Source organism: Charadrius vociferus, unplaced genomic scaffold (genome assembly GCF_000708025.1).
Source record: "Charadrius vociferus isolate BGI_N301 unplaced genomic scaffold, ASM70802v2 scaffold582, whole genome shotgun sequence".
Taxonomy (NCBI): Eukaryota; Metazoa; Chordata; class Aves; order Charadriiformes; family Charadriidae; genus Charadrius; species Charadrius vociferus.
The window spans coordinates 23,243-45,817 of record NW_009647405.1 but is presented as its reverse complement, the minus strand read 5'-3'; the positions used below and the strand labels follow the sequence as shown (position 1 = coordinate 45,817).

General features: G+C 42.4%; 1 protein-coding gene across 1 annotated transcript in view; it reads left to right on the top strand.

The window, feature by feature from the left end:
* LOC104282128 (protein Hook homolog 3-like) overlaps positions 1-22,575 on the top strand; it is a gene marked incomplete at its 3' end in the record, with an annotated part of 56,708 nt that overhangs the window by 17,597 nt on the left and 16,536 nt on the right. Inside the window, exons 3-8 of the mRNA XM_009880206.1 lie at positions 584-634; positions 5,434-5,566; positions 12,886-12,953; positions 17,185-17,247; positions 18,261-18,344; positions 19,528-19,691. Of these exons, the coding sequence (XP_009878508.1) occupies positions 584-634; positions 5,434-5,566; positions 12,886-12,953; positions 17,185-17,247; positions 18,261-18,344; positions 19,528-19,691 (563 nt within the window). The remainder of the gene's footprint in view (positions 1-583; positions 635-5,433; positions 5,567-12,885; positions 12,954-17,184; positions 17,248-18,260; positions 18,345-19,527; positions 19,692-22,575) is intronic.

The following is a 22,575-nucleotide window of genomic DNA, read 5'->3' as shown; positions in this document are numbered from 1 at the left end:
ATGAAAAAATAAATTTCTGTAGCTTAGAGAGGAAGGAGTATGATTTATTGAGCAGTGAAATATGAGCTTATTAGGGGTTTTGGCTTGGAGGTGTATGTTTCTAGAGAGTAAGAAGATTCACCAGGATATTTCAAGAAGAGCAGAGAGGAAAAGAAAATTTTATTTTTTAAATATAAAACCATCTGAAGATAAACAAGTACTCTAGAGAAGACTTCCTTTAGAAAATCATAGTGTCTGATCTAAAACCCATCCAAGACAACATGGTGTGTAATTTTCAGAGGGGATGGTGGTCTTTTCATAGACTTAATTGGGTTCCATTGTTTCATGGGGACTTGTGATAACATCTAGAAATTTGATCACAAGGGACTGCTGCATAACTTACTTTATGCTAATTTAAACTGTTCAGACAGAAATTCGCATGGGAACTTAAACAGATGTATATTGCATGATTCTTGATGGTGGGGTGTGGGAGGGTTTTTTTGTGTGATTGTCTACTCTTCTGCCATATAGTATTTGTGTAACTTATCATCTATTTAGGTGCTCCCTGCATTTTTAACGTATTTCCTTCCTCTTCCTGTCGTAGGTAAGCAACTTGAAGAAAATTTTAAAAGGGATACTGGATTATAACCATGAGGTAAGTGCAGTCTTAAGTAATCTACGTTCACTTTTCTTTTGTTATTCACTTCAATGTACAATATAGTCTGCTGATTTATTAGGTCTGGACTTTTTCAGTGTTGGGAACTCGGGGAGTCTTGTAGCCTGTTCTCATGTGTTAGCCCTCTCAAAATTGATTGCCCACAGTACCATACAATCATGTATGTTGGAAGGTACCTTCAGAGGTCATGTAATCCAACCTTCTGCTCAAAGCGGAGCCAACAAGAGCTGGTTGCTCAGGGCCTTGTCCAGTTGAGGTTTGAATACCTCCAAAGATGGAGATCCCACAGCCTCTCTGGGCTGGAGTTCCAGCATTTAACCACCCTCATGGGGAAAAAAGTTTTTCCTTATATCAAATCAGAATTTCCTCTGTTGCAACTTGTGTCTGTTGCCTCTCGTCCTATCACTGTGCATCTTCTCTACACCCTCCCATTAGGTAGTTTTAGACAGCAATAAAAATCTCACCTGAGCCTTCTTTTCTCAAGGCTAAACAAACCCAGATCTCTTAGCTTTTCCTTGTACATCACATGCTCTGGCAAGCAACAAACCTGCCAAGACATCAAGTCAGGTCTGCAGATGGACACCTCCATCCCCTGCAGGAGCGAGCCTCTAGTAACAGTCACCCTGCTTATCTTCTCTGTGTGGACAGTTGGTTGAGGCTCAGCTGGCTCTAATGCCTTCCCTGAAAGGAGGTCATCTTCCTCACTTGTTCCTGGTGCAAATATTCTACCGGAGCTTCCGCATTAGTCTGATATTTAAATTTTGGAATACAAACAGGAGACAGTTTTGATACTGACTCTCTTTTGGTGATGGCCTTAAACGGTGCCTCTGATTTTTCTCCTCTGTTCCAACCAAAGACTGTTTCTTTCTCCCCCCCTTCCCTGGGAAGAGGAGGAGGAGGAAAGAACACTTTTTCCATCTCCTCATTGTAATTTTTAATTAAAATGTTTTAATTCTTGAGTGTTAGAGACTGCCCACTCTGTTATATAGGAGGGTTTTATGCAAATTTAAAGATGAATCACTCCAAACAACAAAGTATTTTTCAGTGGTGAATCTTATGCTTTAAAATTTGCATCTAGTTTGAGTGATGTTTTGTAGTAAATTGGTTAGCACGGTGTGATGCATAGTCTGTTCGTTCATGTTCATTGCATGGGGATATTGCTTGCCCCAAGAAACAGTATTCACTTCTTATAAATACTATGAGTAAGATGACTGCAAATACAGTGAAGTGCTTTAGAACAAATAGTTTTTTCTAAAAAAACCTGAGTACCTGAAGTTAGATTCATAAGTCCATATTCAGTAAATGGTCACCCCTCCAAGTGCTGAATATCCATGCTGAAGTCACCATTTTGAGAGTCAATGTTTGAGCAAATGTTTTATGTCCTGACTTATCTGATCATAGCTGACCTTATTAGAAGGCCATAAGTACATTTTAGAATTAGATTTTTGTGGCTTTTGCCATAAGTTTTTCAGTATGTGTCCTTATACTTGCACCAGTGCCCAAAGTCTGTAACTACTTTGACTTTTCAGTTAAAGTTTAAAAGGATTTTTCATTATAGTCTTTTGGCAGATATCTTTTCTTTGAAGAAGACTAAAGAAAAGTTTCTATATGGCTTCTGAATTAATGAGTACTGATACATTATAATAAAATAATTCTGTCATAGAATGTTAGTATGGCTATGACAAAATGATGGCAGCTCCTTTTCAGCTAGTTGGTATATATGATTGTTAGGTGTCTGATATGACAACTTTATTACCTTACTAAGTCAGCAAGCGACAGGCAATAATGATTGATTTACTAAATTGTACAAATATAAATTACATTTATAAGTGTGCTAAGCGTGACACGCACATGCACCTCCTGCTGTAGGGATGATTTTAGTAACAGCAGAGATGTACTTGCTTCTGCTACTAGCCCTATTTATACTTTTGTTACCAGGGTCTTCCCCCCTGCCTCTGGCAAAGCCCTTTTATGCAGTATAGGTGAGAAAAATGCTTGGATTTTACCTGGTGCAGCTAAAAACCTCTGAAAAGTCTTTTATGACAATTTATTTCATTTTATAGCAGCATCATAATTTGTTGCTTTCAAGATAACAGTCTCTCAGTAGTTGTCCTACACTGGTTGTCTTGTCTATTATAATATGGAAGAACAACAAGCTAAAGGAGGCCCCTGAAATCTTACTGCTTTGGAATTCAAACTTTCATTCTTTCTGTAAAATATTCTACTATTTATTTTCCTCAAATAAATGAAAGGTGTCTGCTTTCATCACAAGACATTTATTCTGGAGCCTAACCTTCCTTTTGTTGTATAACTCATTGAGTTTTGTTGCAGTATTAAAATTGTCTGTTACATTTATTTCATAATCCTAAATTTTCTTCTGTGTTTTCCCCACTTCTTTATGGTACAAGCTAATATACCTCTTCAGCTTCGCCCAACAACTTTTACAAAGCAACTGCATTATCATTAATGGAAAAAAAAATCTTTGCATTAAAAATACAGGCAATAAAAGTTGAAATGTAAATGTGAATCAACTTAGACCATTCAAAAATGCTATGTTTTATTTCATTGTTTCATTTTATATAATAGTAACATTTTCTGTTGTACTTGATGCTTCCATAGAATTCTAATTTTCTTATCACTGACCAAAAAGGAGACATTTTAATAAAAAGCGTACCTCAAATCTTAAAAATAGTCAGATTTTTAGTAGTGTCTGTGTTCATTCTTTGAGCAAGTCCTTAAAAAACCAAACAAATCCAAACCAACAAACAAAAAATCCCCAACCACCTCATGTTTCCTCCAAAGCTCAATCCTGGAAGCTTTTCAACAACTTGATTTCTACATGTTCAACAATTTTCATGTGAAAATTTGCATATAAGCAAAAAAAAAACATTCAGAAAATAAATGCGTGGTTCCTTCTGTGGTCATCGTTTCTCTATTAAACCTTCTTTAAATTGGGCAGTTGCTTTTTGTCTACAATTAAAGTTTCAGAATTGTGTTTAATTGCACATAATATATTCATATCTTCAGCTCCCCGAAAGCTTGCAGAACAGTCTAGCAGAAATATTTAATTACTTCTACAGATAATCATTTATGTAAATTCTTCCTAATTGCAAAGCATTTTCCAATAATTCTCATATGTTTTTCTTGTTTTTCTTAGAGACAACTTAGATTCTTTCTTGCACTTGCTTGCACTAATGTTATCTGGCTCACGCTTTTGCTCATTCTCTCTTGCACTCACATGCTCTCTCACTCATGCACATCCTTTTGCCCCTACTTTCATTATCTCTCCCCCCTCCTTCCACCTCTCGCTTCCCCTCCTCTTCACTCATTTCCCCTCCTCTAGCTTCACCTCCTCTCTCACTTCCCGCACCTCATTTCCCCCTCTCTTGCTTCTCCCATTGTACCCCTCCTGTGTCCCATCCCCCTGCTCACATCCCCCCTCCTTTCCCCTTCTCCCTTCCCCCCCTCTCTCTTCCTCTCTCTCCTCCTGCCTTCACCCCCTCTCCCTTCCCCCCTTTTTCTCTTTCCCCCTCTCTCTTGCTCCCCTTCTCTTGCCTTATATTTCTCTTCCTCACCCTCTACATCTCTGTCCTCTCTTCCCCTCTCACCGTCTTGTTCACCTTCTCACTTGCTCACTTCCTGTCTTTTGCCTTCTCTCTGACTCAATTGCCTTCTCGATTGCTCTCATTCTGCTATTTGCACACTTGCTCACCCCCTCTCTCTCACCCTTTCTCCCGCCCACCCACCTCCTCTCTCGCTCACCCTCTCTCACTTCCATGTGCCCCCTCTCTCACCACATATCTCCCTCTCTCCCTCTCACTCACTTGCCCACGCTCTCTCTAGCCTACCTTCTCTCTCGCCCGCCTTCTCTTCCTAGCTCTCCCTCCCCTTCTCTCTTCCTCACTCCCTTTCTCTCTCGTCTTCTCTCTCTTGCCTTCTCTCTTGCCTTCCCTCTCTCATTCCTTCTTGCCTGCTCTTAGTCTTCTTCTCACCCCCTCTCTCACCTTTTTACCCTCTCTCTTGCCTTCTCTCTCACTCTGGCTCTCTTGCCCTCACCACCTCTCTCACAGTTTCCCCCCTCCTTGAGTGGGTGCCTTCTCTCTCACACCCACTCATGCTTTCTTTCTCTTCATTCTTTTTGTATTTACATTTGCTATCTTTAATTGCATGTTGTACCACTAGGACAGGTCCTTTTCTCATGGATGAGGACTTAGTTGTTTTGGCTCTGGACATACTAAGTATCCTTAGATTAGACCCACAAAACTGTTAGACCAAGTGTTTTACAAACTGAGATTTGTTGTCCATTCGTGCTAGATGTTTTTTATTGAAGTCAAGCATTTAATTTCTGACTTTGCAATTGTATGATTTAGAAATTCAGACTTACTTTATTCCAGATGGAAAGCTTTTAGGCATTAGATCTTTTTAAATGAAAAGAATTAATAAAAAGAATTAATTCATTGAGTGCTGTTGATCAACTTTTTTAGGCCTACCTGCGTTACCTTTCCTTACCTGGAAGAACAAATCTTGTTCTTGATAAGTTTGGAACTAATACTTTGTTATTAGAGACAGCTTTCCAAAATGTCAGTTGTGTCAAGTGATATGGGATGGTTTTATATTTTGAAATATGTATATGAGCTGGTGCAATTTTTTTAGTTTGTTTTAAAGATGGATTTGAAAACTATGCCAAGTTAGAGTAAGTGCTTCCTATTGCCTCTGAATCATCTTTGTATTTTGCAGTGTATGTGTATGTGTATATAGTGATGTACGTATGTATGCAGATTCTAGGGCAACAGATTAACGGCTTCACTCTTCCTGATGTTAACCTGATTGGAGAGCACTCTGATGCTGCAGAGCTTGGGAGAATGCTTCAGCTTATTTTGGGATGTGCGGTGAATTGTGAACAGAAGCAAGGTATTAAATTTTGAAAGTATGTTTTGCTTCCAGGGCAGTTAACGAAAATCTAACTTGCTTTTTAAATCACTGAGGGAAAATGATAGGTTGCTATGAGAGACAAATTTACTTTTTCTAAATCAACACTACTTTATTTTACAGACAATAAGTGTTATATTATGAGCTTTACTAAGTTTGCAGGCTGGAAATGTGGAATTGGTTTTGCTTTCAACATGCATATTTTTAGTTTGGTTGTTGAAGAATCAACAAATGTGATTTACACATCCTTCACTGTGACCCTTGGGTTTAGGAATGTATCCCAATATCTCACTGCATGTCAGAGAGCCTTCGTTGTCACCAGGTGACATCTACTGACAACTGAGACACTAGGGTTTCTGAGACTTCTGCACATGGTTAGCACTGGACTATGGGAGATTGTGCCCTTCTGCACCAGTAGCTGGAGGCCAGGCAGGATATCCCAAGGACATCTAAAGAGTCACTAGAAGCCTATATTTAAGCTACTGAGTCCCACCTCAGCAGTTACTGGAAAACACTTCTATCTCCTCTGGCTTCTGTGGTGCCAGTTCTTTATCTGACCTATACAAGTAAAATGGAGACCCATTCTGTTTCTCTCCATATATGGCAGAGGATTTGCTGGAAGGTTAAAGCATTTCTTCAGGTGTTCCAGGGCCCTTGTTTCATCCTTGAGTGTGTGATGTCTTATTGTGATCCAGTTCCCTTAAATCGCGTTTAACTCAAGTCAGATTGAGGTAAAAATGCAAACACTTTTTCAGAACACTTAAAACCACAGAATCACAGAACGGTTGAGGTTGGAAGGGACCTCTGGAGGTCATCAGGTCCAATGCCTTTGATCAAGCAGGGCCACCTAGAGACAGTTGCCCAGGATCACCTCCATATGGCTTTTTAACATCTCCAAGTATGGAGATTACACAACATCTCTGGGCAACCTGTTCCGGTGCTCAGTCACCCTCACAGTAAAAAAATGTTTCCTGCTGTTCAGACGGAACCTCCTGTTTTTCCATTTGTGCCCATTGCCTCTTGTCCTGTCACCGGACACCACTGAAAAGAGCCTGACTTCATCTTGGTTTCACCTTCCCTTCATGTATTTATATACATTGATGAGATTCCTCCCTGAGCCTTCTCTTCTCTAGAATAAGCAGTCCCAGCTCTCTCAGCCTTTCCTCATAGGAGAGATGCTCCAGTCCCTTAATCATCTTTGTGGCCCTTCATTGGACTCCCAGTAGCTCCATCTCTCTCATGTACTGGGGAGCCCGGAACTGGACACGGGACTCCAGGTGTGGCCTCACCAGTGCTGAATAAAGAGGAAGGATCGCCTCCCTCGACCTGCTAGCAACGCTCCTCCTAATGCAGCCCAGGATACCATTTACCCTTTTTGCTGCTGCCAGGTGCCCATCAAGCCACTCTATCACTCCCATCCTCAGTGAGACAGGGGGGAGAAAATATGATTAAAAACTCATGGGTCGAGATAAAGGCAGTTTAATAAAAAAAGCAAAGGCCACTCACAGAAGCAAAGGAAACGAACAAACAAAAAAATTATTCTCTACTTCCCATCAGCAGGCCACTTCTTGGGAAGTAGGGCCTCAGTATGCGTAGTGGTTGCTTCAGAAGACAAATGCCTTAATAATGAATGCCCCCTCCTCCTGTCCCTTAGCTTTTATTGCTGAACATGACGTCATATGGTATGGAATATCTCTTTGGTCACTTTGGGTCAGCTGTCCCCTCCCAACCTCTTGCCCACCCCCAGCCTGCTGGCCTTTGTGGGGGGAGTTTGGAGAGACAGCCTTGATGCTGTGGGAGCACTGCTCAGCAGTAGCCAAAACATTGGTGTGCTATCAACACTGTTCTAGCTACAAATAGAAAGCACAGCACTATGAGGGCTGCTATGGGGAAAGTTAACTCCATCCCAGCCAGACGCAATACAGGCACGTTGCTGGCTCATGTTCAACCTGGTGTCCACCAGGACTCCCAGGTCCTTTCTGCCAAGCTGCTTTCCAGCTGGGTGCCCCCCAGCATGCACTGGTGCCTGGAGTTATTCCTCCCCAGGTGCAGGGCTTTGCCCTTCCCCTTGTTGAACTTCACGAGGTTCCTGTCAGCCTATTTCTCCAATCTGTCAAAGTCCCTCTGGATGACAGCATGACCCTCTGGCGTATCAGCCACTCCTCCCACTTTTGTATCATCAGCAAACTTGCTGAGGGTATACTCTGCCCCATCATCCAGATCATTAATAAAGATGTTGAACAGGACTGGACCCAGTATTGACCCCTGGGGTACACTGCTAGTCGCTGGTGTCCAACTAGACTTTGTGCCACTGATCACACTCCTCTGGGCCCAGCCATTCAGCCAGTTTTCAACCCACCTCACTGTCTGCTCAACCAGCCCATACAGCTTCTCTAAGAGGATCTTATGGGAGACAGTGTCAAAGGCCTTACTCGGAATCACGGAATCTTCAGAGTTGGAAGGGACCTCTAGAGATCATCTAGTCCAACTCCCCTGCTAAAGCAGGATTGCCTAGAGCACATGACTCAGGACTGCATCCAGGCGGGTCTTGAAAATCTCCAGAGAAGGGGACTCCACAACCTCCCTGGGCAGCCTGTTCCAGTGCTCCGTCACCCTAACCGTAAAGAAGTTTTTCCGTGTATTGGAACGGAACTTCCTATGTTCCAACTTGTGCCCATTGCCCCTCGTCCTGTCACTGGGAACCACTGAGAAGAGTCTGGCTCCATCCTCCTTCAACCCATCCTTTAGATACTCAAATCAAGGTAGTCAATATCCACTGCTCTCCCCTCATCCATCAGGCCAGTCATTTCATCACAGAAGTTTATCAAGTTGGTCAAGCCTGACTTCCCCTTGGTGAAGCCATGCTGACTACTCCTGATGACTTTCTTGTCCTTCATGTGCCTGGAAATGGTTTCCAGGATTAGCTGCTCTATCACCTTCACAGGGACGGAGGTGAGGCTGACCAGCCCGTAGTTCCCTGGGTCCTCCTTCTTGCCCTTCTTGAAGATAGGAGGGACATTTGTTGTCCTCCAGTCCTCAGGCACTTCTCCCCGTCACCATGACTGATCAAAAATTATCAAGAGTGGTCTCAAATGACATCAGCCAGCTCCCTCAGCCCTTGTGGGTGCATCCTATTGGTGCCCATGGACTTATGTATGTCTAGGTTGCTTAAGTATTCCCTGACCCGATTGTCTTCCACCAAGCGTATGTCTTCCTTGCTCCAGTTTTTCCCCCTGGTCACTGGGAAATGGGATTCCTGAAGTTCGAGCTTGCTGTTAAAGACTGAGGGAAAGAAAGCATTCGGTATCTCCGCCTTTCCCATGTCCTTTGTCACTACGTCCCCTGCCCCATTCAGCACTGGGCCCACATTTTCCCTAGTCTTCCTTTTGCCACTTAGGTTGTTTGACAAGCCCTTCTTGTTGCCTTTGACATCCCTTGCCAGATTCAATTCCATTTGCACTTTGGCTCTGTATTCCTCCCAAGATACCCATCTTTGCTTCCACCTTCTGTATATTTTGTTTTGGTGTTTGAGTTTTGTCAGGAGCTCCTTGTTCATCCATACAGGCCTCCTGGAATTTTTACTTGACTTCATATTCCTTGGGATGGAGCTCTTTTGAGCTTGTAGGAAGCAATCCTTCAGTATCAACCAACTTTCTTGGCCCCTGTTTCCCTCCAGATCCCGGGATAATGCCATAGGACTCTACCAAGCAGATCCTTGAAGAGGCCAAAGTCTGGTCTCCTGAAGTCCAGGGCTGTGAGCTTGCTTTTACCTTCCTCTCAGGACCCTGAACTCCACCATCTCATGGGTCACTGCAGCTAAGGCTGCCTTTGACCTTCACATCCCTCATGAGTCCCTCCTTGGTTTTGAGTATGAGGTATAGCAGAGCACCTCTCCTCATTGTTTCCTCTATCGTTGGAGTCAGAAAGTTGTCATTGATGCACTCTAGGAACCTCCTGGAGTGCTTATGCCCTGTTGTGTGGTCCCTCCAGTAGATATTGGGGTTAGTTGCAAGAGTCTTCATAAAAGATGTAGGTGGATAAGTGAAAGAAAAAGCTATGCTTGCTGTATTTATGCTAAGTTTCTATCAAAGGCTGTCTATCCCTAATACACCTCACTTCTATTTCCTTTCTGGCAAAATGGCAGCTCGATTTTCAAGACTGTTGTCTTCCTCTTGTATTGCGTATCTTAGCTTTTAAGCTAATTTCCCCTTTCCAGTTTTCTCAGGGTTCTAAATTGCTTTAAGCTCTCATCCTGAAACTACTTTTATTCTTCCCTTAAGCAGGAGAAAGTCTGGCCATCCTCTTATTTAGAATACAAGCGTTTTCCCTTCCGTAAGTACATAAATAACTATTAATTTAAGCCACCTCTCTTCCACTTGACTGTTTAGTTAACATCTCTGAAGTTGTCCGAGTCAAATACTCTCTGACGAAGTTCTTTTAGATATTCCACACGAGAAGAGTTTAACGTTTAATGTAAAATTTACTTATTTGAAGATATTTGATGTCATATTTTGATTTAGCAGACTGATACAGCAATATACTGAAATCACAATACAAGCATAATATAGCAATTGCAACATACAGTTGAATCACGGTCACACTCAAAGAGTTGTGGTCAACGGCTCCATGTCTAAGTGGCGAGCAGTGAGGAGTGGTGTTCCTCAAGGGTTAGTACTGGGACCACTGCTGTTTAACATCTTTGTCGGTGACATGGATGTTGGGATGGAGTGCACCCTCAGCAAGTTTGCGGTTGACACGCTTGAGAGGAGGGATGCCATCCAGAGGGACCTGGAGAGGCTGGAGAGGTGGGCCTGTGCAAACCTCATGAAGTTCAACAAGGCCAAGCGCAATCCCAAGCACAAATACAGGCTGGGTGGAGAATGGATTGAGAGCAGCCCTGAGGAGAAGGACTTGGGGGTGTTGGTGGATGAGAAACTCAACATGAGCTGGCAATGTGGGGTTGCAGCCCAGAAGGCCAACCGCATCCTGGGCTGCATCAAAAGAACTGTGGCCAGCAGGTCGAGGGAGGTGATTCTGCCCCTCTACTCCACTCTCGTGAGTCCCCACCTGGAGTACTGCATCCAGCTCTGGAGCCCCCAACATAAAAAGGACATGGACCTGTTGGAGCGGGTCCAGAGGAGGGCCACAAAGATGATCAGAGGGCTGGAGCACCTCTCCTATGAAGACAGGCTGAGAGAGTTGGGGTTGTTCAGCCTGGAGAAGGCTCCAGGGAGACCTTATAGCAGCCTTCCAGTATCTGAAGAGCGCCTGCAAGAAGGCTGGAGAGGGACTTTTTACAAGGGCATGGAGTGATCAGATGAGGGGTAATGCCTTTAAACTGGAAGAGGGTAGATTTAGATTGGATATTAGGAACAAATTTTTACAATGAGGGTGGTGAGGCCCTGGAACAGGTTGCCCAGAGAAGTTGTGGAGGCCCCATCCCTGGAGGTGTTCAAGGCCAGGTTGGACGAGGCTTTGAGCAACCTGGTCTAGTGGGAGGTGTCCCTGCCCATGGCAGGGGGGTTGGAACTAGATGATCTTTAAGGTCCCTTCCAACCTAAGCCATTCTATGATTCTATGATACTACAAATGTGATTCCCATTACTGATCTCTCTGTGCTTGCTGTCACAACACTGGGTGTCCCAAGTTGCCTGGAAGGAATACGTGTGTTGAAGTTAGCTCAAGCCCATTGCTCTCTTCATAGTTCATTTTATTAGTTGTCCAATTTTTCTACCTTATGTTGGGCTGAGGCACATATACACTTCCCCCCATGCTAGTCTGACTACCTCAGGAAGCCATTACTCTCTACTAATTATCTCATCTAATGATGACCCACTGGTACAGCCCTATAGCTAAAACAAAGGCTACCCTCCAGTCCCCCTTGTGTCGAGATAAGTTCAGCTTTCTTTACAATAACTGGCAATCATTCCTTACATTCTTCCCTGAGCTCAGCATTCTTGCAGTGTTAGGTTTATGGTTGGACTCGATGATCTTAAAGGTCTTTTCCAACCTAAATGATTCTATGATTCTATGATTCCTCTGATCCTTCTTCCACTGCAGGGGTGTGTTGGTCGGTCACAGAAGTGTAAATTTCTCATTCTTTTTTTGATAGCTGCTTGGCATTTATTAGTGAGGAATGTATCTTTCCTGAACTTTACATATTCTGTCAGTCTAAACATGAAAAACATATGAGATACAGACATCTAAACAGTCTAGTTATATGTAGTTTGAGTATTTACTGTCGTGCCTCTTCTAAATTACTTTGCGGTGGCTGATTCACAACATCTTCCTCTTAGGCAAATCATAACAATGATATGCATGGCATTTGGAAAGAAAAAAAAAAGGTCATGATACCTGGCTGGGATGCATATGATATTGGACAAGTCACAAACTGTGACTCAGTCTAAACATCAGAATTTGACATTCTAACCACTCAATCCTCTTACAGCATGCTTCCAATACAGGTCACATCTATATACAGAAAAAGAAGAGAAAATGTGGAGAGGATTTATTGTATTCTTAGTTCTGTGCTTTCTCAAGACCTCACATGGAAATTCTGTGAAATCAGGGTGCTGTAGAAAGGCAGGACAAGGAGTCAAAAACATGGAAAAAACATGTATTCCTCCGAGGTTACCCTTCCTTGCTTCCACCATCTGTATGCTTACTTTTTGTGTTTGCGTTTGTCTGGGAGCTCCTTATTGATCCATGCAGGCCTCTTGCATTTTTATCTGTCTCCCTACTCGCTAGGACGGTGCTCTCTTGAGCTTGGAGAAGGTGTATTCCAATACAGGTCACATCTATATACAGAAAAAGAAGAGAAAATGTGGAGAGGATTTATTGTATTCTTAGTTCTGTGCTTTCTCAAGACCTCACATGGAAATTCTGTGAAATCAGGGTGCTGTAGAAAGGCAGGACAAGGAGTCAAAAACATGGAAAAAGACAACCCATCATTGGATCCTGTTCTTCTATTGCCTGAATAATTCAGGAACAAAGGGAGAAAAGCACTTGGACAGTTCTTTTGGGAAGTAATGGGGAAGAAAAAAAATGGCTATCATAGGCAAAAAAAAACCCCAAACACGTTGCAGTGTTCTAGTGAGCCTTGATTTATGTCTGAATAGACTTTTTTTTTTTCTATAATGTCTTCTTGAGTTTGCTGGCCTGAAACTTGAAAGGTAATTACAAATTTCAGTTTTATCTGTAGCACCTGCTCAGCTTGTAGCAAAGATACGACTATTGATCTCATTTTCTGTCTGACTTTCTCAAGCTTAAATAGTAACACACCTGAATGCTCTTGTTTTCAGAGTACATACAGACCATAATGATGATGGAAGAATCAGTTCAACATGTTGTCATGACAGCCATTCAGGAGGTATGTTAGTGTCCATAGTGTGTAGGAATTAAGCCTTTCAGTATTGCTAAGAAACATATTTTATTTCACTGTGATGAAGAAGGGGCACAGTTTGCAGTTTTAGAAGAAACATCTTCCTCTTTTGTGTTACAAAAACAAATCAAACAAGCCTTCTTCATGGCAAAGAACTTTGGTTGCATGCTTCAGTTCTCTAGATGTTTAAATCTTCTCAACTGTGGTGGGTTGACCTTTGCTAGCCTCCAGGTGCCCACTGAGCCGCTCTATCACTCCCCCTCCTCAATAGGTGTCGTGGTTTGGCCCCAGGCGGGAACAAAGAACCACGAAGCCGCTCGCTCAACTCCCACAGCCGTGCGCAGAATCAGAAGGAATAAGGCAGAAACTCGTGGGTTGAGATAAAAGCAGTTTAAAGGAACAGCAAAAACAAGAGAAAACAATAACAATAACACCAGTAAAGGAACATACGAACGCTATTACAATGCCGCAGCTCCCCGACCGGATCCGGACCGCCGCAGCCCGCTCCCACCGCACCTTCCTGCCCCCTCCCCCGGCTAGCTCCCCCCCTGCCAACCTGGGCATGGGTCACATGGCATGGAATACCTGTATCCCCTGCTGGCTCCTTGGGAAAATTAACCCCATCCCTGCCAGAACCAGGACAATAGGACAGGGGGAGAAAATGAGATAAGGTCAAGATAAGGACAGGGAGATCACTTACCAACTATCGTCATGGGCACAACAGACTTGACTTGGGGAAATTATTTTAATTTATTGCGAATTAAAAAGAGAATAGAGTAATGAGAAATATAAACAAATCTAAAAACACTTCCCCCCACCTCTTCCTTCTTCCTAGGCTCAACGTCAGTCCTGACTTATCTACCTCCTTCCCCCTGAGCAGTGCAGATGGATGGGCAATAGGGGGTTGCAATCAGGTCATAAATATTCATCTCTGCCATTCCTTCCTCCTCATTTCCCTGCTCTAGAGTGGGGTCCCATCCACATGATACAGTCCCCCATGAACTTCAACATGGGTTCGTCCCACGGGCTGCAGTTCTTCAAGAGCTCCTCCAGTATGGGTCCGTTCCACAGGGTGCAGTCCTTCAGAAACGGACTGCTCCAGAGTGGGTCCCCCGTGGGGTCACAGGTTCTGCCAGAAAACCTGCTCCTGAATGGGCTTCTCTCCACAGGCCGCAGTTCCTGACAGGAGCCTGTTCCAGTGTGGGTTCTCCATGGGGGCACAGCTTCAGGGCACTCCCACCTGTTCCGGCGTGGGGTCCTCCACAGGCTGCAGGGGGATAATATGCGTCACTGTGGTCTTCACCACAGGCTGCAGAGGAATATATGCTTTGGTGTCTGGAACACCTCCTCCCCCTCCTTCTTCATTGACCTTGGTGTCTGCAGAGTTGTTTCACATATTTTCACTCCTCTCCCTTAGCTGCAGTTGCACATAATTTTTTACCCCTCCACTGCCCCTCTTGAGGAATTTGTAGACTGCAATGAGTGAAGAACCTTTTCCTAATGTCCAATTGGAACTTCCCCTGATGCAGCTTCAAACTATTTCCTCATGTCCTATCACTGGTCATCAGAGAGAGGAGATCAGCACCTCCCCCTCCACTGACCCCCTTGAGGTAGTTGTAGATTGTGTTCTTCATTGACCTTGGTGTCTGCAGAGTTGTTTCACATATTTTCACTCCTCTCCCTTAGCTGCAGTTGCACATAATTTTTTACCCCTCCACTGCCCCTCTTGAGGAATTTGTAGACTGCAATGAGTGAAGAACCTTTTCCTAATGTCCAATTGGAACTTCCCCTGATGCAGCTTCAAACTATTTCCTCATGTCCTATCACTGGTCATCAGAGAGAGGAGATCAGCACCTCCCCCTCCACTGACCCCCTTGAGGTAGTTGTAGATTGTGATGAGGTCGCCCCTCAGCCTTCTCTTCTCCAAGCTGAACAAGCCAAGTGACCTCAGCTGTTCCTCATAAGTCTTGCCCTCTAGACCTTTCACCATCTTGTTTACCCTTCTCTGGACACACCCGAATAGTTTGATGTCCTTCTTATATTGAGGCACCCAAACCTGCACACAGTACTCAATGTAAGGCCACACCAGTGCAGTGTAGAGCGGGCCAATCACCTCCCCTGACTGACTAGCTATGCTGTGTTCAATGCACCCCAGGACATAGTTGGCCCTTTTGGCTGCCAGGGCACACTGTTGACTCATATTCAACCTGCCATCAACCCAAACCCCCAGATCTCTTTCCGCAGGGCTGCCCTCCAGCCTCTTGACCCCCAATTTGTATGTATAACCAGGATTACCCTGTCCCAGGTGCAGAATCTGGCACTTGCTCTTGTTAAATTTCATACATTTGGTGATTGCCCAGCTCTCTAGTCTATCCAGATCTCTCTGTAAGGCCTCTCTACCCTCAAGGGAGTCCACAGCTCCTCCTAGTTTAGTATCATCAGCAAACTTACTTAATGTACATTTGACTCCTGCATCCAGATCATTAATAAAAACATTAAAGAGCACTGGTCCTAAAACTGAGCCCTGGGGAACCCCACTGGTGACTGTGTATCTGAACCTTGTATCCACTTCAGGTGGACAAAGTTCATATCAGCAGTCTGTTTCTCTGCTGCTCTCTGTTCTGCTCTGTGACTGGCTGCCAACCTGATGTAACCCCATTTACTATAACTCTTTTCCTTTCTAGGCCTTCACTGGTAATCAAATCGCTTCTGAATGTGAGCAAGAAATGATGAATTCCATGTTTAACAGTAGAGCAATTTCACTATTTCTGTTACATCTCTAAAAGATGTCACTAAAGAGACACCTCTTTAGTGAGCTCACCTCAGTTGAGCCTGAGGACTCTGCTACCTGTTATCTTTTTGACTCATGCTGCATTTTAACAGTCTTGGTTCCTATTGGATGACTATGGAATTATTTCAAGGACTAAAATTGCAGATCGAGAGTTCTTAAAATTAGGATTTAAAAAAAATCCCCAAACTTCCTGCTAGATCAGCTTCTTTTTTCTGTCTAAGTCAGTGCTGTCAGGAACAGGCAAGTGCCAGATTTCCTGCCTAAGTTTTGGGATATTTTTACTATTTTACTTCTGTTTTCTGTTTTTGTTTTGTTTTGTTTTGTTTTTTCAGGGAGCAAAAACATTTCTTTTTTTAGTTATTTGCAACATATCTGTAATATATATAGTTAAAATTTCTTATGGTACTTCTTTCAACCTTAAATTCACCTTATCTGATGTCAGGGTTACTTGGCTATCCATTCCAAGGAGATGATGTTTTGTAAATATTGTGTCTACAACTGCACTCGGTGTGTTATCAGGGGAGCTAAGAAAACTGGCTAGCAGTCAGAGCTCAGCCTCTTTGAGCTACTGCTTGTTAGAACCTTAAAATCTTATGTCTTTGTCTCTTGTTTTGAGCCTGCCCTGATAATTTGCTTTCTGGGGGTGAGGGGTTCTTTGGTCTTAAAATATTTTTAATTTTTAAGTTTATTTCTAGCCTTTTATCTGTTGTAGTTGATCAGTGGGTCAGGTTCCTAAAAGAACACCCCCCCCCCCCCAACATAAGCATGTCAAGCATGTCAGTCAATCTGGGTCTTTTTAAGAAAGTAATGACTTGACAATCATTTTTTTCTCACTAAAACAATTACAAACCATTCTTCTAGTCAGATAGATTAGTCAGAGTGTAAAGAATTGTAATGCTTGTTTCAAAAATACTCATTCTAGAGTATAAATTTTTAATCTGCAAATTCCAGACAAATAGGGAGCAGTAAGCTTGGTCCTCTTTCATTTCTTTATAATTAGTTGAGATACAGATGTTTCAAGACCAAAACTAAGAATGTGGGCTCTCAAAATGGGAAAAGATGAAAACAACTGCCAGAGAACAACTTGAGACCTATCTTGCCTGCTGCATAATAGCTGCCACCAGTCTAATACTGCTTCAATACAGTGCTCTGCAAAGGATAGCATAGCTTTCATGGTAGATAATGAATGTGCTTTTTCAGAAGAGAGAATGACTATGTAAGGTAATGTTTTTCATACTTTAGATATTATAAGTACTGAATATGTCTTTTCATAAATATTTTTTTAAAAACCTCATAAAAAATGAAGTAAAAAATGTTACTGTTGTCAGAAAAAAAAGCTTTAAGATAAACCTAATTTTTCATTGAAATGTATCTTTAATATGCAAATAAATCTTATGTTTTTTCTAATCCAATGTAATCTAATTGCAGTTGATGAGTAAAGAGTCTCCAGTCTCTTTTGGAAATGATGCTTACATTGACCTTGAATGTCAGGTATCCAAGATGAGATGTTTCTTTTCTTTTAATCACAGGAAATCAGTGCTTAATTGTTATGGTTTATTGTTAAGCAGTCTACCTTTTATATTGTGAGAGAGTTTTGTGTAAAATTTGAATAATGGATGCAAAATAAAACTTGACTGTTTTTTAGAGTTATCTGTATAGAAGTACATAAATTCTGGTAGATGGAATTAATTTTTATGTCAGCTGTCCCTTGTAAACTTAAAAAATGAAAGATTATGAACCTGTCTGTGAAAAGTAGTAGGCCCATCTAAATTTTATTATGTTTAATAAAATATATACATATGCTTTAACTATGCGCGTATTTTACCAGACCAATTTTCTTGTAGGTATTTCTTTATTTTCCTGACTATATTCATACAGAAACTTGGAAGATATAAACCCTTTAATTATTATATGGTCCCTTTAAGAGATGTAACAGTGTTTTCACACTGCTTATAAGATTCAGTGTCTTTTTTTCAGATGGGTAGGTTTCTCCATCACAATGTTGATTGTTTCCCCTGTTGTACAGTCAGAGCAGTTCCCAGTGACAAGACAGGTTTTACCTTTAGTGTTTATTCCTTGTATTTTACCTCCCAATCTTTTGTGTATTTGAAAAGTAGATTAAAAACTGAAATTATGTAATCTTTGCATCCAAAAAGAAAAGTGTACCGATGCTTTTTTTTTTCAGTGTACAGATGCAATAGATTCTTCAGAGCTAAGCTGTTTGGTTTGGGGGGGGGACTTAGTTTACAAAATAAATGTGATAACTTCAATGTTTTGTTTCAAGACCAAATATCACCTTCAGCTATATTTACCTTTGTTAGACAAATTAAACAATTATTATAGTTGCTACTTTGTTTCATTGTAGAGGTAGAATTGCTTTTCTTTTTTCCCCAAACTTCAATATTACATAAATGTAAAAAAAGATTTTATAATCATATAATTAATAATTTTGCTATATCATTTATAGAAATTATGAAACTAAAAATGATTGTTGTTTATGATAGCTGAAGAAAACTACAGAAGAATTAAATGAAGCCCTAGCAATAAAAGAAGAAATTGCCCAGAGATGTCATGAGTTAGATATGCAGGTAGGTCATCTTAAATAGAGAAAAAAGTATTTTAATTCTTGGACAGCTGAAGAAAGGGATTATTGTAGAAATCTACTTTTTATAATTATAAAAAAATAATCCCCAATTGCTGTATTTCTTTACCCCTGTTAGCAGAGCAAAAAGTGCATGCCCACTTGTATTGATTCAATTATGTCAGCATTAATGTGGTCGGTACTGACAAAGCTTTTTTGCATTCAAGCAAGAAATGAGCTGTATTGCTCAACTCATGAGTTACAGAAACCCTAGGAGGAGTTTTGCTGGTATAATGATTTCAGTAAAAAGTGCATGCATATGCATAAACTAAGCATAAACTAAGTTTTACTGTAAACTGAGCATATCTGATCTGGAAGGCATCAACAGACTAAACCTGGAACCCAGAAGAGCCATTTAGATCAATTCCTATTTTGGTGTATAATTTGGCTTTTAGCCAAGCAGTAATGACTGGAATTAATGAAACCTTGTGCCTTATTGATTTGATTTGACAGTTGGTTGATTTTGTCGTGTTGGATGCAAGTTCTGATCAAAACTTTCCTTTCTCTTGGGATATGTATATTCTTTCTTTTCCCCTCCTACCTGCATTTTGATTGTATAGTGACTAATAATATGAGCTTATGCTTCAGACGTTCTTTTGTCATAGCACTTTGGCTTCTCTGCCCCACTGCCTGTTTTCACAAAGCTGACAGAAATTTAATCATCTTTAGGACCTCTGTTCCTGTTTCAAGTCTGTTTGCAATTGGTCATTGAGACTTGAATATTCTGTGTGATTGTATAAACATTGTTTCTTTTGGAAAACGTTAAAAAACCTTACTATGGGGTGCTAGGGTGTGTGCGTGGGGTGGTGGTGCTTGAAAAGTAGGCAGACTTTAATACAGTGTCATAATCTTCTTTGATAACTGAGATATTTTTCTTCAGATATTTCTGTGAAATAAAGGTGAGAATGCTGTTTTCTTTATGGCAAATCCTGTCCCTAATGCTGTAGTGCATTGGTTACATCACATATCAAATGAAAAATATTAAAGTTACAATGTGTTCCTGTGAAATAGTTTTGTGAACTTCAGTGTTTCCAGTTATGAGTTGTGATAATGTTTTGCTGTGTGCACCAAAAAATTGCTCTTTGTAGCTGACAGCTCCGTTATTCCAGTCTGTTCTTTTATTACAACAGGTTGCAGCACTTCAAGAGGAGAAGAGCATTTTACTTGCTGAGAACCAGGTTCTGATGGAACGTTTGACTCAATCTGATTCTATAGAAGATCCCAACAGCCCTGCAGGTTGTAGGCACTTGCAGCTGCAGACCCAATTAGAGCAGCTCCAAGAGGAAACATTCAGGTAAAAAAGCCACAAGTGGATAAACTGTAGTTGGCAGCTAGTATCACTTGTATACTTTTGGTTCTACTGGAATTTACGCTAAATTATTATAATGGGTGGCATAAAAACCATATTATTGAAGTTTCTGTTATGATCTACCTGTTTATAAGGTAGACTTTGAAAAATGTGGATTTTTTTTTTAAAAAAAATCCTGAAATGCTGCATCCACTCCCCTTCCCCTCCCCTGGATGTTGTAGCGATTCCTAGCTGAAAGTTTGATATGGAGTATATTGCAGACAGTATTTTTAATAGCAAAGTATTTCATTTTATAATTTTGAAAAAAAAAAATAAATTGCTATCTGAAAGATAAAAACAGTCCTTAAGGTAAGGGTACGTGGAAGAAGAGTGTCTGCTCCTTTAAGGTTATCTGGTCAAGGACCTTTTCACTGCAAAAAAGGGATAATAAGAAAAGAAGGAAACCATAAACAAGAACATACAGGGACACAAACCTAACTGAGAAATGATAAGGGAGGCAGTGACGAGAACCAAACCTGGTCAGTCACACCAAACGATATGCATATGTGAGAGTGTGAGAATGCTTATTCTAGCAAAGTTATCTGATCAAGAAACTCCTAAATTGGGATGATAAGAAAAGGAGAAGACAAAAACCCCAAACATACAGTGACACAGATCTGACAAAACAAACAATGGAGACAATGACAAGAAGCAAAGCACGCCAGTCATACTAATTGATGGGCTATCAAGAAACTACAGGTGCCACTTCCAGGAAGACCAACCAGAATTTTGCAATTGATAAGACACTAAACCAGGAGAGATCCTGGACACTGGACTGGGAGGGGCAAAGGAATCGATAGAACTATACAAATCAATGAAGGAACATGCAGGGGGAAGGAACAAAGAGGGGGTCAGATAGAAAGGGAATAAAATGGGGCTGGTCAGTATGCCCTGTACCTGATCACTGCAGTCTGTTCTAACTTGTTAGTAAATCTTTTCTTAACTGTGTAATCTCTCTATCCTGTGTGTATGTGTGCTGCAAGGACTAACTGCCAGCTATTGGCGAGACTGGTGTGAATAGATTTGGGACCAGCAACTGAAGTCAGACTGGGGCTGTAGGCACCCCACGGCCTGTGGTGTCAGCTACTGGAGCAAGTGAGGGTTCTAAAGTCAGTAGTTGGAGGGACCATAGCTCTCTAGATCTTGGGAGGGTTCTACAGACTTTGTGTTTGGAGCGTGAGCTACTGGGGGGACCAGCACGAGTGGATTTGGTGCCAGCTACTCAAGTCAGACTGAGGGCGTAGGTGCCCCTGGTCAATGGTGTCAGCAACTGGAGCGAGTGAGAGTCTCAGTGCCAGCTACTGTAGCAGGTGGGGGTCTCACCTGTCAGCTACTGGGGTGGGAACAATGTGTGTCCCAAAAACCGTCTACTGGAAGGGACCAGCGCAATTGCGGGTATGTGTGTGCATGTGTGTAAGGACTAGGTGCTGGCTACTGGGGAGACAAGCATGGGTGAATTTGCAGTCAGCTACTGGAGTCAGACTGGGGGTGTAGGTGCCCTGGGCCCGTGGTGCCAGCAACTGGAGCAAGTGGGAGTCTCAGTGCCAGTTACTGGAGCAGGTGGGGGTCTCGGCCACCAGCTACTGGTGCTGGAACAATGTGTGTTCCAAAAAACAGCTATTGGGAGGGATCAGTGTGAATGAGGTGAGTGAGGGGTTCAGTGCGGGCAGCTGGAATGGGACTGCAGGTCATAGCCCACATGCCTGGTGCCGGCTGCTGGGGAGGGCCTGAGTGTCTGTATCTTCCCCAAACCTGGTGCGTGGGGGAGTATGTGTGTGTATTCACTAGCAAACTTCAAGGTGGACTAGCTGGTAAACAGGAGACTGGGTCTTGTCAGGGGTATCAGGTGGGTGGAGGGTCCATGAATGTGCATGTGTTTGTGAATCTAGAGTGTTGTGTGTGTGCCTTCACTAGTGATCCTCCAGCCAAAGAGGAGGAAGGGGACTTGGCTGCCTATAGTTATGGTTTATGAGAGTCCTGTATGTAAGTGCTGTTGAAGGCAATGGCTTCTCTGTGGCAGTCTGTGTAGCTGGCTGTGTCAGTGTTGTGTGTGTTGGTGTGTGTCTCCGGGATATGTGCTCAGCTTCACTACTGGTTAAACCTGCAAATGGGAAAGCATCAGCTGTGTCCTTCAGCCTGAAGAGAGGCCCCAGGTCCTCCAGCACACCCGACTGAACTACAGTGGCCAGGTAGGAGGAAATCCTGGGCTGGAGCTGCTGGAGGTGGTGGCCACTCTTTACATCACTTAATACTCAAGTGAACTCTACTCCCCCTCTGTATTTCCTCTAACACGTGGAAATATTTTTCTACATTTAACTCTAAGCACTCCCTACTCACCATCACTTTCAGCCTGCATAAGTCGATGCTGATGCTGAGAGAAGTGGGTCACTTTCACTCTCGCCTTCTCATTCTTGTTCCTCTATTTTCCCTCTCCTTTGACTGAAACTAAAATGTCTCTTGTGGTGGGTTGACCTTGGCCGGCTGTCAGATGCCCACCCAGCCGCTTTCTCACTCACTCTCTTCAACAGGAAAAGTGGAGAACATAAGATGAAAAAGCTTGTGGATTGAGACAAAGGGTGATCACTTATCACTTACCATCATGAGCAAAATAGATTCGACTTGGGGAAAATTAATGTTGCCAATTAAAATAGATTTGGATGGTGAGAAACAAAAACCCAAATTAAAACACCTCCCCTTCACACCCACTTTTTCCCAGACTCGACTTCATTCCTGACTCCTTTTACCTCCCCTCACACCCTTAGTGGTGCAAGGGGGGTGGGTAATGGGGAGGTGTGGTCAGTCCATAACAGTTCCTATCTGCCATTCCTTC